The 17,835-nt window shown below is 41.0% G+C and overlaps 1 protein-coding gene across 3 annotated transcripts; it reads left to right on the forward strand.

The window, feature by feature from the left end:
• The first annotated feature begins 5,435 nt into the window (after positions 1 to 5,435).
• On the forward strand, positions 5,436 to 8,727 carry LOC128879702 (protein jagunal). Of its 3 annotated transcripts, none has more exons than XM_054129100.1 (5): positions 5,436 to 5,634; positions 5,740 to 6,021; positions 6,285 to 6,346; positions 6,436 to 6,651; positions 6,727 to 8,727. In XM_054129100.1, exons 2-5 carry the CDS (start codon positions 5,970 to 5,972, stop codon positions 6,853 to 6,855), a joined length of 459 nt encoding a protein of 152 aa, XP_053985075.1. In that variant the 5' UTR covers positions 5,436 to 5,634; positions 5,740 to 5,969; the 3' UTR covers positions 6,856 to 8,727. The 3 variants fall into 3 exon arrangements, with proteins under 3 accessions (XP_053985075.1, XP_053985073.1, XP_053985074.1); XM_054129098.1 differs by having other exon boundaries at positions 5,444 to 5,634; positions 6,205 to 6,346; XM_054129099.1 differs by lacking the exon at positions 5,436 to 5,634 and having other exon boundaries at positions 5,718 to 6,021; positions 6,205 to 6,346.
• The last annotated feature ends 9,108 nt before the right edge of the window (positions 8,728 to 17,835 follow it).

The raw sequence follows: 17,835 nt of genomic DNA on the forward strand, positions 1-17,835 counted from the left end.
TGTTCCAAAGGAGTGGGGGGGGGGGGGCGGCCCCCCCCCCCCCCCATGCCCAGCGGCCCTGCTCGCAGTCGGCGAGCCCAAAGCTTGAGCTCGCCGGCTACGTGTGCAGGGCCGCCCTACGCGGCAGACTGCCAGGAGGAGGTGAGGGTTTACGGGAGGGAGACCAGTCCCCCCTGCGGCAGGGGCGGCAGCTAGCCGCCGTCGCCTGGCCCGCCTCAACCTCCTCCTCTCTATGCGAGCGGGATCGATGCGCTCCCGATCCCGCTCGTCATCCTCCTTCCGCGAGACAGTAGTCTCGCAGAAGGAGGACACCGCGTTCCAGGACCTCTCGTTCTCGACCATGGCCGAAACGACGGCCGGGAGCGAGAGGTCCCCTCCAATAGCTAGGCGGAGTGCCCGCCTCTCTCGCGAGAAGGCCGGGCACTCCTCCAGCAAGTGCTGCGCGGAGTCCAGCTCCGCGCCGCACTGGTGGCACGCGGGCGACCTCTCCGCCCCCACCTTGTGCAGGTACTCACCGAAACAACCATGTCCGGTGAGCACCTGCGTGAGCCGGTAGGTGAGTCGCCCGTGTCGGCGGTCCAGCCAAGCATCGAAGCTCGGCAGGACCGCCGCTACCGTCCTCTTTCGGGCGGTGTCGCTCTCCAGGAGCTGGCGCCGCCACTTTTCGCGGGCCAGCTGCCACCTTTGGCGCCGGTAGGCTTCGGCCGCCCCGTCCTGCGGATCGCCCCCGTTCCGGCGGAGATCTTGTACACGCCGATACACGTCGGCGTGTGCCTCCGCCTGGAAATCAAAGGGGACGACCCTCGCTAGGACGGCCGCCGCCTCGTGGGAGATCGTGCGATACCCGCGCGCGATCCTGATAGCCATATGCCGCTGCACGCGGCGCAGCAGGTGCCGTCCACGACGGCAGGCCACCAGGTCGCGCGCCCATACGGGTGACCCGTATAGGGCCATGGATCGCACGACCCCCAGGTAGAGGCGGCGGACCCTCTCTTCCGGCCCCCCGAGATTGGGCAGGAGACGACCCAATAGGGTCGTCCCCGCCTCAATTCGAGGGACCAGGCGGTCGAAATGCCCCTCCCAGCGCTACCGGCAGTCCAGGTCGAGGCCCAGATACTTCATCCGGCCCTCGACCCGGACAGCCGCATCACCCACGCGGATCCAGGTCTGGGGGACCCGCCGCGGCAGAGGTAGCCCATGAAACATGACTACCTCCGTCTTTTACGGCGAGATCCGAAGCCCCAAAGCCTGGATCCTCGCGACCACGATCGCGGCCGCTAGTTCCGAGTTAAGAAGTTGTTGGAAAAGTGCAGCGACTCTGGCGCGAAGTCAGATAGCTAGCAGGAATCGGTATCTCCCAGTAAAGGGTAACCGCAGGATAGGTTAAATTAGGGAATTCGGGTTGAATACACTGAGCTTAAATCGTATCGTTGTTGAATACTACACGTCGCGGATAAAGCCTCGCAACTTAATCGCATTTAATTGAATAATAACTCGAGCGGCAAAGTTATTATGTTGTGGGATCGTTACACAGGCTAGGATTGCTTGTTATATCGTGAAGGTTTAGTAATTGACTTAGGAAACTTTAAATTTACACAAAAGAATATATATATTCAGAATAACTATACTAAGTTACAAATGTGCAGTGTTGTGTTGTCGCGGTCGTGTGTAGTAAACGTTGAATTTAATTACCTAATTGTTGCACGGTGTTAACGCACTGGCGATGCGGAGGTCGAATGTGATTCTAAATGCCGTAATAGATCAAATCCGTCTTCGCGGATCTATAAGGTTAACTTGATCGAAAGGGAAACTGAAGCCCGATCTCACTAAAGCACACTCTGCAACGATGGACGTGATGTGACTCTACGTAACTCTATCGTTCTAATCCCCCGAGCAACGAAAATCGTGGGTTTATATACCCCTAAATGTTGGTGGAGATCCGTCGGTGATTTCCATATTTAGAAATCTGACGGTTAGGATTTTCGTGGCTCTGAGGTGAGCAGCTGCGTTCCCTGGGAAAGGGTAGATAAGAAGTCTTCCCACGCAACGCAAGTCGAAGATGATGTTAAGAGTATGCAGCTGCAGGATGCACTCCAGGGAGACCGAGCTCCAAATTCCAGGAGGGTAGATAAAATAAAATTGATGAACGCGAGCTTCGGAAACAAACAGCGAGTTTCTGTATACGTAACAGACAATACTTTTATCTTCCATTATCTTTCATCTACTATTATCTATAATATAATAATTTTGAAATAAACATTTCAAATTGAAAATTAGATCCTACAAAAAATGATCAAATTTCGTATAAATACTGCATAGGGTATTATACACTATTTATAATAAGAAATAAAAATAAATCTATTCTAACTTATCTAACAATTTCAATCGAATGTTACGCTATCACGTGAACTTAGCTTCATGGCATGTAGCGCCACAACGTGGAATAGCTTAAACACTACCGCATGTAGTATATATTTATATTCAAATTAGGAGCGGAATCCAAATGGATTAAGGGTGCGCAAGAGACAAACTGGCGCCACCAACGGAAAGTAGGTGAACTACTAGATAGTTTTTCCCGTTTTTCAGGCAAAATAATGAAAAAAAATATATAATAATTATGCATTTTGTAATCAGGGGAAGTAAATCTATCGTCTCGTCAACCGTTTTTTGAAAAAATTGAAAAAAAAAAATGTCTTGTCTTTGAACGTATTTTTAGCAAGTTTCAAAAGCGAAATTGCAAAATGTGTAACTGTCCCCCGCAACGGTATTTTATAAGGAACAGTTTAAAAAAAAAATCAGCCGGAAAGGTCGCTTCCTCGCCTCATAAAATTACAATGGTGTTGTCGTTACGAAATCGAGAAGACTGATGCGCTTGCACAATGGCTTGAGTTTCACGCTCTCCACCACAGCACACCACAGCGCTGGTGTCGTCTCTCCTGCTGCTGGTGTGCCGATAATCTAAAAATGCCTTTCAGCATGGTTCAGTACCGTACTAAAAGTATGAAGCGCCCGAGCTTATATATTTTACTTTTGCATATGTATATATATATATTCAATATTATATTGTTAAAAAACGTCATGTATATGTTAAGGTTGTTTATATTGCATTGCAATTAATTGATACAGAATAGTCTGTTACGATAATTTCAAAGTAGTAAATAATAAACAACTGATATGATATTTGTAATATGGTACGAAAATAATAAAGTACTAATTGTTATTTGTGGAATGTAATGATAGTATGCAATGTAAAAAATATTGTATAATAAAAAAGGTAAAACGTTTATGAACATTATTTTTGAATATACGTAATTACATAAGAAAAAGCACACTAACAAAGGGAAGGCACGGATGTGCAATCGCTTTTGCAACGACCCTATGGGGGTCGTAGTACGCATGTAGTACTGCAAAACCATTTTGGCTTTTTTCAGAATGGGTGTTTGTTTTCGATGTACAATAAAAGCATCTAGCAAGGTTCGTTGAATGGATTGGTAGAGTATTAGGTACCCCGGGTACGAATCCCCGATTGATGTATTTTTTTTTTATTTCAATTTTCTATCAGAAATATACTTTTTAGATATCATGTACTATATACTGCATATTATATATTACCTTACGCATATTTTAAGGTTAAAATTAATTTTTTAACGTAACATATCATGCCGGAATACCTACTTGCTGTAGGTGAGTAAGTCTTTACAACGATTTTTATGTTTGGTCGAAAGTTTATTTCGTTTTATCGTGACAGTCACATGAAGGAAGATTTGAAAGTTTGAAAATGGATAGTGATTCTTTGCGTGCAAGTTGTTTTGAAGAAATAGTTATCGATAGCAGAGAATCCAAGCGTAAAGAGGACAGAATGTGTGTAATGTTTTCTCTTTCTCTGGCGTGTGTATTCTCCGGAATACTACTGTTAGTTGTACATGTATACGTTCCATTCGCTCGATTTTACTAGTGTTAAAATGAGAAAGCATGTTATCTTCTATCATTCTCCAAAGTATAACACCCGTGCTCGAGCGATCACTTTATAGTTTGCCGTTACACCGACCTGCGAACCAAGTCGAAAAGCGTGTTTAGATGGTCGACACGGTAACAGAAAGGAAGACGACGACAGCGCTGCGGTGGAAAGCACGATATTGAGGCAGCCATGTTGGCATATGAATCGTCTCAATCGTAGCGACACAACCAATGTAATTTTATGAGGCGAAGAAGCAACCTTTTTGGCTGATTTTTTGTTCAAACTGTTACTTGTAAAATGCTGTTGCGGAGGACAGTTACAGATTTTTGGAAAAAGACCCACAAAAAATGTCTTGTCTTTAAACGTATTTTTAGCACGTTTCAAAAGCGAATTACAAAATGTGTAACTGTCCCCCGCAACGGTATTTTATAAGGAACAGTTTAAAAAAAGAATCAGCCGGAAAGGTCGCTTCCTCGCCTCATAAAATTACAATAACTGTTTGGAAAATTGCAAACGTTTGACATCATTCTGTCTTTGTCTCTCCTCCGATTGATGTATCTCCCTCTCTGTCACAGCATCATTAGAGAGACAAGGATCTATCTATCCTTGTCCCAAAGCTTCCTACTTTCTCCGCAACTGTCGCTGAAGTCAACTCGGAGTTTTGCTGGGTCTCCTGCGCACCCTTAACGCATTGAATTAACGAACCGCCACGTACATTGTTAGAACATTTAACGTGGGTGATCAAGCGTGGAAAAGTCGAAAGTCAGGAGAAAAAAGGGAACGTTCGCTGAAAATACTTGATAGATTCATTATAGGCCGTGTCGAATCGCCGTTTCCGTTGGAATACATTTCTTTATAATTCGAGTCGAGTTAGCTTTTGTTCCAGCTCGTAAGATCCTTGAAAATAACAGATTCGCACTGTACCTCGGTTCGCGTTTCCGGCGACTTCTTCAAGAGGTACTAAATTTCCTTAAGGGTTGCTGTGTCTCGCTGGCACGTTTTCTCTCTCTCTAGACCTCCGCGTTTTCCCTTTTCACATGTAGTCCTGCACAAACATGGCCACGCGACTCCCACCTCCACCCGACTTGGGGGTGGATCCAAGATTGATGAAGATCACCGATAGAAGGAGTAGGGCGCAACCCCGATTGGACCAGGACAACCCGAAGGGAGGATCGGGAATCTTCCGGAGAAGGGAGAGAAGCAGCAGATCGAGCGAAGATTTTTCCAGAGAGATCAATCTTGATCGAACCTCTGGTAACGAACTACGAAACGATTTAAACCGAACGAGTCGACTGAATAAACGTCTTTGCTTTTTCCTGAAAGTATTTCGAATTTTTATTTCACGCGCCTCTCCGGGCAGAGCGGTTCAGCGCTCCACGGGCACCATACCCACGTCAGAAAATTCCCTATCACCGCACGACGCGTTCCGCAACACGTAATAATAAAATATCAGAAACAGAATTAAATTCCAAATTTATACTTCTTGAATGTTTTACAATTTCAACTGGTAAACTTAGTAATACAAGCCAAATACTAGAAAAGCAATATTTAGATATCCATTTTTATTTAATTCGATTCGTTGACATGTTGAATAAAAGAAATGTTTATAGAACATTTCAAATGACATATATTTTATATGCAAAAATGTGTAGCAACATCAAATGATACAATTACAGGTATTTAAATTTGAAAATTTAGAAATGAAAATTGACAATAATGAAAGTAAATTTTTAATATACTTAATTGGAAACATGACTGAATGAAAAGTGACACATTTGCAGAGAGCCTGAGAGAGCCGTGACCCATGAGGCCACTAACAGGGTTTCCGAAGGTTTAAAAATAGTTAAATAGTTGGTAATGAAGTACCAAATAGTTTATCTAGCATTACAACTACGAAATTGTTTGTACACCGTTTTCTACTGTTAAAATACAAAAGTGGTTTGTGCATCTCATTCACGATAATTTCGAAATATGGCTTCAAAAGTTACACTGTCCCAGGCTCTGGGTACAGATGGAAGTGATTTTAATCACAGACAAAAAATCGCTAGTCACTATCAAATCAGGTAATTAAAGCACAATAAAACGAACATTTAATTTCAACATTTTTTTAAATATAAATCATTGGACACCATCTATAATAATATTTTGAGATTGAAAATTTCTATTATACGTATTAGGAATTAAAAATAAATCGCTGCACATCTGTTGTTTGTTTATTATTAGTATTAAACATGTCTCCCTTTTAGCGCAACAAATAAATCAAGACTGAAATATTGCATATTTTTTCACTATCTTCTTTTCTTCGTTATGCTTGCCAAATTATCAGCTGATATCTTAGATCATCTGGACATATTTATTTTGGAAATCGAGGAGTTACAAGTACCCCAGGTAAATTGATAGATATTTATATATGTATACACATACATTTTTTTTAAATAAGAGAATAATTAACAAGTTAATGTGATTTTTCATTGTAGCCTCTTTGGTGGGAATATATATGGTGCAGTAGTTTGATGTTGAGTTTCCTTGCATTATCTGCTATTAAAAGAAATAGAATTAAAACACTACAACAGTATATGGTGGGAATTATTTTATTAGGATATGGTCCACTGTTTTATGCAGTTGTATATTACTTCAAGGATGTATGGAAATACCTTACGGTCGGCAAATCAGAGGAGATCCATTTTTGGCAGGTATGATTTCTTAAAACAAGAAATAATACATCTGGATGAAATATTTATAAAATTTATGAGAATTGAACATTTTAGGGTCTACCATACGGCTTACTGTGGTATGCATTTATTCTCTTGGCATCACAGGTTCATATATTCTCCTTGTACTTCTCTTGGAATCTTTTAGTAGCTTGGAAAACACGAGGAAGCAAAAAAGTTGATTAATTAAACCACAAAATTTATGGAAATTTTAAGCATATCTGTCAATATTGTTGATTATACATACTTTTATTTGTAACAAATGAAGATATACTTAACTACTTTCTTGAAGAAAATTACAGTTGTGGAAGTAATACTGGTGATGTGTAAATATGTGTATATATATGTGTTGATGTACATTATATAAATATACACAAATTATGAAGTATATATTTTATGACACGTCTTAAAAAAATTAAATTTTTAAAAAATAAAAAAATTATTATGACATCTAATGATATTACAAAAGATACTAAAATTTCAAATGGAAAAAGAAATTTTTTTGTGAAATTTTCTATTTACTAGCTGTACAGTATCTAAAAAATGCTACTTATTAATCTAAAAAAGTTTCCTATAATTAATAGACTTCGGAAAGGAGGAGATTACTCAATTCAGCATGTATATATGTATATATATATATTTTTTATGTTCAGATTGAAACTTCTTGCATCTGGTAGGGCATCGCTGGTACTTGATCCCATAAAAAAACATAAAAAAACTTTTTATTTCAAAAATAGTACTATTTCACGTATGTTAAGCCTGAAATTGAAGAAACCCCTTACATTTTGCTGTCGGACAGGTTTTCGCGATGATATATTTGCAAAAATTTACGAATTTTTTTATTGTTTGTAACTATTGTTATTGCAAAATTCCTATTTTTTATATGAAATTCGGCAAGTAGTTAACCGATCGAGATGGAACCTTCTATATATGGACCGTTTATTTTGAAAGTGCTGTAAGTCTATTTTCTCTTGTTCCGAGAAAATTAAAGGTTAACATATCTGTTAATTAAAAAATTTAGGCAAATTATATGAAGTCTGGCTATGTTTCTACTGTTTTATTAATATGTAATTTGGTTATATAAATTTGTTTTAGGCGTATTTTACTAAACTGATGTATACTTACGGACTGCAAATGGACTTACATCACTTTCAAAATTAGACAATTGTAAAAATCGTTTAATTTCAATTTTGAAAAATCGAATATCACTTAAAATATACTTCATATTAATCCAATTTTGTTTACAAAAAATGATACGACATAAAATAAAAGTAGTACTTTTAATTTTAGACGACAATTACATTGTTAAAATTACAGGATATTGATGGTATTTACTTATGCTCTGCATGTGGCAGTGTTTCGAAATATGCATGATGCACCGGAGGTATATAAGGTAACTGCTATATAAGTAAGGTATATAAGTAACTGCTTGATGTCTTTATATTTTTCATAAGTAACTGGCATCATGGTTCAAAGGCCCCAGGGCGATTTTTTCAAATTTTAGCAAACTTCGAGGACGTGTAGGTAATATATTTATAGTTTTAAATTCTTTGACCTTCATCGATGTTTTATATAAAATAGTGCACTTCTAAGAAACCTCATCCAACATATTTGCAACCAATTTACCTGTTCTCCATTAGTGTTTTTTCTTATTCCAGTCAACCATACCCCAAAACCAAACCTTTTTCCTTCCATTATTTCTCTCTGGCCTGTCCATGTATTTTTTCCTTTTAAATTGTCCCTGTGTTTCTAGATTCCTGTCATTCCTTTTCCATAGTGAAATTTCTCTGTTAACCCTAAAGTCTCTTATTGCTATTTTGGTTTCTTCTTTCGGGTTACCATTTAGTCCTTTCTTCGCTGCCTAATCCGCTAACTCGTTTCCTTTAATATTCTTGTGTTCTGGTATTCAACCCAATCTAATTTTTGTGTTGTCTTGGTTCTGTTGAGTTCCTATTATTTCTTTTTGATAGTTCGTCCAGTTTTTCTTTATTTTATAGCTCCATGGTGTGTACGTTGCTCTAATGTTTTCTTGTTCGACTAGACATAGCATAGCTATAGCTTCTGTCGTGTATATTGTTGCTTTATTCGAAATACTATAGGAGTAGTTCTCCCATGTATTGTCTATGTTAATTACTACTCCAATGCCGTTGGCTCTAGCTCCTTCTTTCTTGGATCCATCAGTATATATCCATATTATATTTTTTTCATTTCCAAGCCCAAGGTCTTTTTTAATTTCATTTTTGAGGTCTTCCTCTGGGGTATGTATATCTCTTCTTGACAAACCAGCTCTCCAAGATATTCTATTTTCTGTTAGTTGGTTATAACTGTTTCTTATACTGGTATTATTTCCTACTTCCTCTATCCATTTATAGAAATATTGATCTTCTTTTTCTATAGTTTTGTAGGCTATTTCAAATCTTTGAACTGTCCTTTTGTTCGAGTACTTATATTTTATGGCGTTTTTTTATTGTTTCCCATATTCTCATATTTCCTCTTTCCTTTAATTTGAACATATATCTGTACGTTAGTAGTTCCACTCTTGTTCCTAGTTCCATTACCCCTGTTTCCATATACATCACGTTAAGTATGTTGCGCAATAGTGAGTAAACTCATCGACAAACAACATAAAATAATTTTTATTATCTATCGTTGAAGGAGTAATAGGACCACACACATCAGAATGAATAATAAATAATGGCCTTTATATGTAGCTCTTATCTTTAGCATTATTAAATGGTAACCATGCTTGTTTACCGTTTATACAAGCTTCGCATATGTCATCATTCGGAATAACTTTATGTATTAATTCTATATCATCGACCATTTGTTTGTTCTTTAATTCTATGAATTTAGATCTACCCATGTGGCCCAAACGTCTATGCCATAATTCATAATTATTGACTACGGTATTGTTTATTTGTGAATTGCTTACTCTTTTCATATTGAACTTAAAATCGACAGCAATTAAATTATTCAAGAGCTTACCAGTCATGATGATTATACCGTTTTTTGTTACTTTCACGCCATTTTCGTCAAACGTGATGCTCATCCCAGCCTGTTGCATCTTTCTCACAGATAATAAATTGTATGGGACATCCTCGCAATATAAAACATCTTCTAAAACTCCTGCGATGCCTTTGTCGCTGATGGCGTTTATGTTGCCTCTTTTCGTAGGATATATATATTCACCATTCTTTGGTACTGAAATCTGCAATGGTGGTTGCAACTCCTGATAATCTAAAAAGAATTTATCACTTTTAATGATATGATCGGAGACTCCTGAATCTAAAAGAAAAGTGAGGCTATTTGTGGCCTCTAATTGGTAGTCCCCTGTCATAAATACAAAACTCGATGTGCCCGGTGTCTTTGACGATTCTACTTGCATTTGCACCGTCTGAATGGTTCTACTTTCTTGGTTGTGGTGAAGATTTTTTTTTATAATAGTAGCAATCTTTTATTTTGTGTCCTTTTCTTCCGCAGTGATGACACTTCAACTCGTACACTTTCTTTCCGGATTTAAATGATTGTTTTTGCGTTTTGAAATTTTTATTTTTCCATGGAGTTGAGGTTTTAGGATATGTTTTAAAGTTTTCTTTATTATTATGCACTTAAAGCACTTTCGCACTAGTACTCACACTTTCAATTTTTAATTTAACCTCGTGGTCCAATAATCGAGTTTTCACGAAAGCAATTGTTAAATTATCTTCCGATAATGTCTCTATAGCCGTTATTATGCCATCGTAAGCATTTGGGAGGGTTAGGAGCAAGTGAGACACTTTTATGTTGCTCCAGCCGCTGACAATTCAGTAATGAGGTCGTCAAACACTGCAAAATGTTTCACTAACGGTGTATCACCTTGTAATTTTAAAGATAATAATTTTTTTCTTAGAACCAGCTGGGTGGCTACACTCTTTCTTTCATATATGCAGTCCAATTCTTTAAAAATGTCTTTTGCCGTGCTACCAGGTTTGACAAAACCTAGAAAGGAATCTGACAAATGTTCTATGATTACGTTTTTCGCGATCTTTTCGGCTTTGATCCACTCAATACTTAACATATCTGGAGCTTCATTGTCTATAACTTGTATCACGTCTAATTCATTCATTAAACCGCGCACTCTAAGCTTCCAGACGCTGTACCGTTCGCCGTTGAAAGGTACAATGTTTCGTTTTGTTTTTAAATTTTCCATAGTTTTTTTTTTAATTACACTAACTTATTCAAAAAAGAATGTAACTAAATTTAGTAATAATGTTATTGTTTTCAGTTCACTAAAGTAGCACTTAAACACTATTTAACTATTAATTTATAGCTACTAAGTATTATCACTAACTATTACTAAACTATTATTACTAAACCACTTAAAAGTGTTACTTTTTATTTAAATAATAAACCGTGAAATAAATGATACACTGGGCCCATAACCTATTGGAATATGGGTTTAATAAACGAGTCTCTTTATTTAATTTGAATTCTTCGTTTATTCCAACGGCTCGGAAGGACACGTTTACTGTTCGAGGAACGGACGAGAACCAAACTGAAAATTCAGGCCTACGAGGAAGAGAAATCTAGCGTCCACTTAAAGAAAGAAAAGTCTGCCTGCGCTCTGTTTATTACCCTGACCTTCGACGACAAACAGTCAAGGGTCTTCAGACCTGGTGGTGCCAGTCCGATACTCTGAACTTACAGAGAAAAGGGCAGTGCCTCTCAACGCTAGATTCATTTTTCTTGAAGTCAAATTATGTTTGTAATACAACAATGTATTATCATTATATTACGACCTACATTATCGTATGCAGATTTGATATCTATTAGTGCAATGATCATATTGTTGTTGCTACCAATTGTCGCCTCTTCATCCATGGTTAATATTGTTAGGTTGTCTAGTGTCGATCTGCCTTTTCTAAAGCCATTTTGGTCTTGGTCCATTACGTTGTTCTCCTCAGCCCATAGAGTAAATCTTCTATTTATGATCTTTTGTAGTGTTACGTACCAGATGTTGATCGTAGTGCGTGTCACGTTTACCGCGGTGGAAGTGTTTATAAGAATGAGAAGGATTTGTAAGGAATTTGATGACTTTAAAGGCAGGATTCTCACGCCTGCTGAACTATCTCGAGAAATGATCGAGAGATAGGATGAGGATGAGGTCGATGAGGCTGTTCCTCCCGCTGTCGAGCAATATTGAAGTAGTTCGAAGGATGTAAGTGGTAAGGGCACGAGGTTCGTACTTCGTCCTCTACAGGACTTCGGTGGGCAACTCAATGAAAATTAATGTATGGAGAAATCAATTGGAATGGCACTATGTACGGAATTTAAGTAGGAATGTATTCACAAGTGGTTCTGGAGTGCGATGCAGTGGTTGAAGAATGGTAAAATCTCTCTCTAACACATCTGGATCGGTGGACATTTGAAGAAGAAACCGTCCGCAAAGTCCATTATGACCGCGAAATTTTAAGTCAAAGTTTTTTTTAATTTTAAAAAATTCGGTCACACTTTACCATCACTCGTGCGTATACGAATATGAGCTAAGGTGGGGGACCCTCGGCGCCGACGAAGTGCCCCGGTGAGTTGCCCCGCACTATCGAGAATTTCCGAAAACTTTAACAATTTCTTACGCGAACACGGTTCGCGGTATGTCTCCGGTATGTGGCTCCTATGCAGCTTTTTGCCTACACCTCGAGTAGAATTTTTTAAAATCAAAAAATCTTTAACATTAAATTTCGACGTCATAATGGATTTTGCAGACGGTTTCTTTTGCAAATGTCCACCTATTCAGATGTGTACAGTAACCCCTGAAAGTGGTGACCATTAATTCTTTTACACACTGTACAAACATGGCCGCACGACTTCCATCTCCACCCAACCAGTGATGCCAGCTGGGATGCGTTTTTTCGCGCATGCGCGGCGAACATAGCATCAATCCTATCTAAAGATAGGGCAATATAAAAGTATAGACAATATATAAATAATAAGGACAAATATATTCTTGATTTTACACTCATAACCACAGCTATAGCCGTAGCACCTCTCCTGTTACCGTGGACACGACACTGTTAACTGTCACTCAAGCCACGCATGCACGAAGAAACGCGTCCCGGCTGCCATCACTGCACCCGACTTGGGGATGGATCCAAAATCGATGAAGATCACCGATAGACGGAGTAGGGCACAATCTCTGATTGAACTATGACGACCTGAAGGGAGGATCGAGAATCTTCCCACGGACCTGGCTGGTTGTCCAGTCGGGAGGGGAGGTGAACCTATGAGCGACAACCAGTTTGGGTTCCGGAGGGGGCGCTCAACGATAGACGCTTTAGAGCGCTGCGTCTCCTCCGGGAGGCGGCTGTCGCTCGGGGCGGGGTGTTGATGGCGGTGTCGCTAGACATATCTAACGCCTTCAACTCCTTGCCCAGGTCGGAGGTGCTAGGGACTCTGGAATTCTTCCGAGTGCCCACCTACCTCCGTGAGGTGATTAGGGACTATCTCTGCGTCAGAGAGGTGGTATACATAAGCCGGTGCGGTAACTTGCAGGTAAGGGAAACGCACCACGGGGTTTCGCAGGGTTCGGTCCTCGGACCGCTCCTGTGGAACCTGACGTATGATGCGGTGCTGTGGGCCGCACTCCCCCCGCCGGGTGTCATCTGCTATGCGGATGACAACCTGCTATATGCCGAGGAGGAGGAGTGGAGGGGGGCCAGGCATCTTGCCGAGTCCGCCCTCGACTGCGTGGTTGGACGAATATGGAGATTGGGGCTGGTAGTGGCTGCCGACAAGACCGAGGCAATCTTATTGTACGGATCACCTTGGTGTCGGAGGCCGCCCATTGGGGGATAACCTTTGGATTCGTGTTGTCGATACCTACGTCGAGGTCAGGCCCACAATAAAATATTTGGACCTGATCATCGACAGCCGCTGGCGCTTTGACCAGCATTTCGGCCTCATGGCCCCCCGAATTGAGAGGACAGCTGCTGCATTACGGCGGCTGTTGCTAAATATCGGGGGGCCCGAGATACGTATCCGCCGCCTCTATACGTAGGTGGTGTGGTCCATTGCCCTTTATGGGGCCCCTGTGTGGTTCCGCGCGCTGGAGGTTAACCGGTGAAGTGTCGCACTTCTGAAGAGAGTGCGACGCCGGGTGGCCTTGTGAATCATACGGGGGTACCGCACCGTCTCCACAGAGGTGGCGGGTCACCTACGAAGAAAGCCCATTATGGCGGCTCCAGAGATGGGGACACCGGGCGGGTCCCTCCGCCCGGGGTCTTATAGAGTAGGTAGTGGGGAAAGCTAACACCCTCCCCCCGGGATGCATGTAAGCTGGGAAGCGTCCTGCGAGTACTCGCGTGTACCAGGCGCTTCCCACGTAGCTCAGGCGGGTGTGGGGTTTTAGTGGTTAGCCATCGCGGACGGACGCGCCCCCGGCGCTCCCCTCCCCGATGGTAGTCCCACATTTCCCGGGGGGAAAACCCAGGTATGCGTAACGCATTTCTCCAGAATAAAAAAAAAGAAAAAGGTTACGAAATACGTAAAGAGCTAAACCAAACGAATCGACTGAATAAATGACATTACAGTTTTTTAGAAGTACTTTGAGTTTTCATATCGCGCGCCCCGCCGAGCAGAGAGGTTCAACGCTTCACGGCACTTTACCCACGTCAGTGAAATCCACTAGAACCCCTATCCTCGCACGAGGATCCAACGGAAGAGTTAAATAAATAGAAAGAAGAAGCAAATGTAAAATCGGAACATTAGGTGTTATATTCAAATTATACGACTTCATCCACGCATCCGTTTGGCTGTCCAAATGGGAGGGGAGATGAACCCCTACGTGGTGCGTCCCCAGTTTGCGGATATGGGAAGTTCCCCGGCAGGAAGGAACGTCTAGGACGGAATACCCTCAGCCGGGGAGTCGGGGCTAGTTCCCCGCGGACAAAACACCTAAGGAAGTGATATGGCTCGTTGGCAGCAATGCTGACGTGGCCACAGGAAGGATTATGCCACGTTGATAGAAATGTCGGCGGGGCCATAGCTAAGTACATCCACCATCGTACGAAAAGGGGTCACGGAACTATGTAAATGGGTACACCGACCCTACGGAAGGGGTGGTGCCCTTTGCCACAGAACCAGGAAACAGTAAGACGAGCACCAGACTGAACAAGGGGCGTCGTGCAGATAATCGTATACAAACGACACTGCATAGACCCCCCCCCCCCCCCCGTCCGCAGGGTGCAGAACCAAAGAGTAGTATAGCTAGGCCGGTTCTAAGCTATGGGGCTCCGAGGGGGGAGCGGGGGAGGAGGAAACCGAGGGCGAGGGGGTTTGGAGAGAGGGAATCGATGGCGGGAGGAGCGAGGGGAGGGGGCACGAGTGGTGGGAGGTCGGTAATTATTACATACGGTCGGTAAGTTAGGATATAATTATTACCTACGGTCGTTAAGGTAGATAGGGACACCACCGGTCGGTAATTATCAGTGATCGGTAAAAAAGAAAAATGCAAATTTTACATGTAACGAAATAAGCGCGTAAGGGTGGGGGAAACCGTTCTCTTCGCGCGCAGGAGTGGGGACGTCGTTGCGGACCCCGCGGGTTCCCTCTCTGTCGCGCCTGAGTATTTTCTTCCTCGCACTCATGCCCGTGTACACGCGCGACATATAATATTACATTACATTACAATCTCAGGTGCGAACATCTGCAACAATTTCTCAGATGTCGATGCATACTCATTCTGTTTAACGCTGGAAGATCTATTTCAAAGCACGTTCTCGAATCTTCAGCGCATGATCCAATATTTGTTACCATGCAACATGTACGATTAAATTGCAATCTTTGACACAGCCATCGGTAGGAATGTTTCGCGGTGATGGCCTCGAGCAGAAGATCCAAAAACGCACGCTCGAGAACTAGAAGTAAATCAATACAAGGGAACGTGCGAAAGAAATATTATACCAGTTGTGTATGTAACAATGGTAGAATTCTGCGGAATCATCTCAATTCTACTAACATCAGTAGGAGGTATGAACTGCCCAATTAGACAGCTGCGAGTGCCACTTCCATTCCTACTAAGACTGAATCCCCGCACAACTAATTTACTATATAAACCATCGTACCACCAGCCCTTACCATTTATTGTAGAAAAACATTGAGATTTACTCCTAGAAAAGTTATAAAAAACATTAACAATGGTGGACCAGTGGAACCAAGGTATGTAAACAGAAATACTTATTTTCATCAATAATACCTACCACCGCTTTTTAATACTCTCAACTACAAACATAAAAAACACTATTATAATATCATCATTCTCTTCCACTGCAGAATACCCAAAATTTAATGATATTGGCGTGGTAAATACGCTAGCGGAGGAGTTGCTGCCGACAAATTTGCTACACGAATTGCGCAGGCGAAAGTACATCGAGGGACATTGCTTGAGGGATGGCTACGGACAGTGAATATGCCAGATGTATCAGATGAACCTTCCGCGGGACGAGGCCACAAAATTTATTGACGCCCCAGCGCACATGCTGGTTGTGGAGGGGGCAAGGTCACATGCAGCGGCCAAATGCCAAATATGCGAAGGCTATCTGTTAAGTCGCTGGAGTGTGGAGGAATGTTGGAGATGCATTAGAGCACTCCTAAGGACGCCAAGTATCAAACTTGCGGTGCGGCCAATAATTGAATGCCATGATAGACATTAATCTTATTTTATATACATTTATATATTAATATTCTTCATTGTTTTTTTTTGTTCATCATATCTTATATATATATATATATTTAATCATTATATTGATCATTATATTAATCACTTATACGTATTAGTAAAAATAGATAATAAAAAAATTCTTATAAATATATGTCTATGATCAGTGCCTCCCTTCCCATTTTATTTTATTTTATGTGTTACGAGCCAGGGCGATAGCGACGCGCGTGTGAGCCCTGCGAGTGGGTTGAATTCAAGAATCGAAGAAGATACGATTAGTCCTGTTTATTTCAATGGATCCAAAGATTGAGGATGGAGTAGAAATCGCAGACGACTCTGACGCAAAGTCAGATAGCTGCTGGGAATTGGTATCTCCTGGTAAAGGGTAACCGTAGGGTAAGGTTCGAACTGTGAGGTTGTTGGAAAAAGTGCAGTTAATAAAGCCTCGCAACTTGTTAATTTAATAGAATAATAACTCGAGCGGTAAAGTTATTATGTTGTGGGATCGTTACCCTGGCTAGGATTGGTGATTTCAAAGTAAAGGTTTGATGATTGATCTTAGAGACTTTTAAGTTGACACAAAGAGTATATATTCAAAAATAACTATACTAATTACAATTGTACAGTGTCGTGTTGTCGGGGTTAGTGTATGAATTTAATTACCTAATTGTTGCACGGTGTTAACGCACTGGCGATGCGGGGGTCGAGAATGCTTCTATGCTGTAATAGATTTTGTACCGTCCTCGTGGATCTATATGGTTAATGTTGATTGAAAGGGATCTGAAGCCCGATCTCACTGAAGCGCAATTTTGAAGACGATCGACGTGACTTTACCAAGTAAATCTTTCGTACTAATCCCGCGAGTAACGAAAATCATGGGTTTATATACCCCTAGATATTGGTAGGGATACGTCAGTGATTCCAATATATGGAAATTTGGCGGTTGAGATTTTCGTTACTCAGAGGTGAACATCTGTGGGGCTTTAGGGAAAGTTTAGATAAAGGGTTACCCACGCAACGCGGGTTAAAAGATAATTCTGAGAAAAGTATGTTACAGCTGCAGGGTGCACTTCGGTAAGACCAGACTCCACATTCCAAGGGGTAGATAAAATAAATGAACGCGAGCTTCGAAAAGAACGAGTGTGCATACGTAACAGATGTTAACCTTATTTTATATATACGCAATCACGAACTCATTCTTTCTTTTGTTTTTATTAATCATTCTTAGTTTTATGTATTAGTTTACATGAAAACATAGTTAAAAAGAAATATACATATAAATGTAAAGTTACAATTTTTTCAAAGCTTAAGCTTAACGTTAAGATGTATTCTAAAAAAAAAATTCCTAATTTTATAAAATTTCTACGAAGAAGATGAAGAAAAATCAGACGTCTTTTTAAATGATGTAATTTTATTTCCAAAGAATACATACATTTTTTTTTTATTTCTGGTATTTCAGCCACCAGTTGTATAAT

The sequence above is a fragment of the Hylaeus volcanicus genome, chromosome 7 (genome assembly GCF_026283585.1).
Source record: "Hylaeus volcanicus isolate JK05 chromosome 7, UHH_iyHylVolc1.0_haploid, whole genome shotgun sequence".
NCBI lineage: Eukaryota > Metazoa > Arthropoda > Insecta > Hymenoptera > Colletidae > Hylaeus > Hylaeus volcanicus.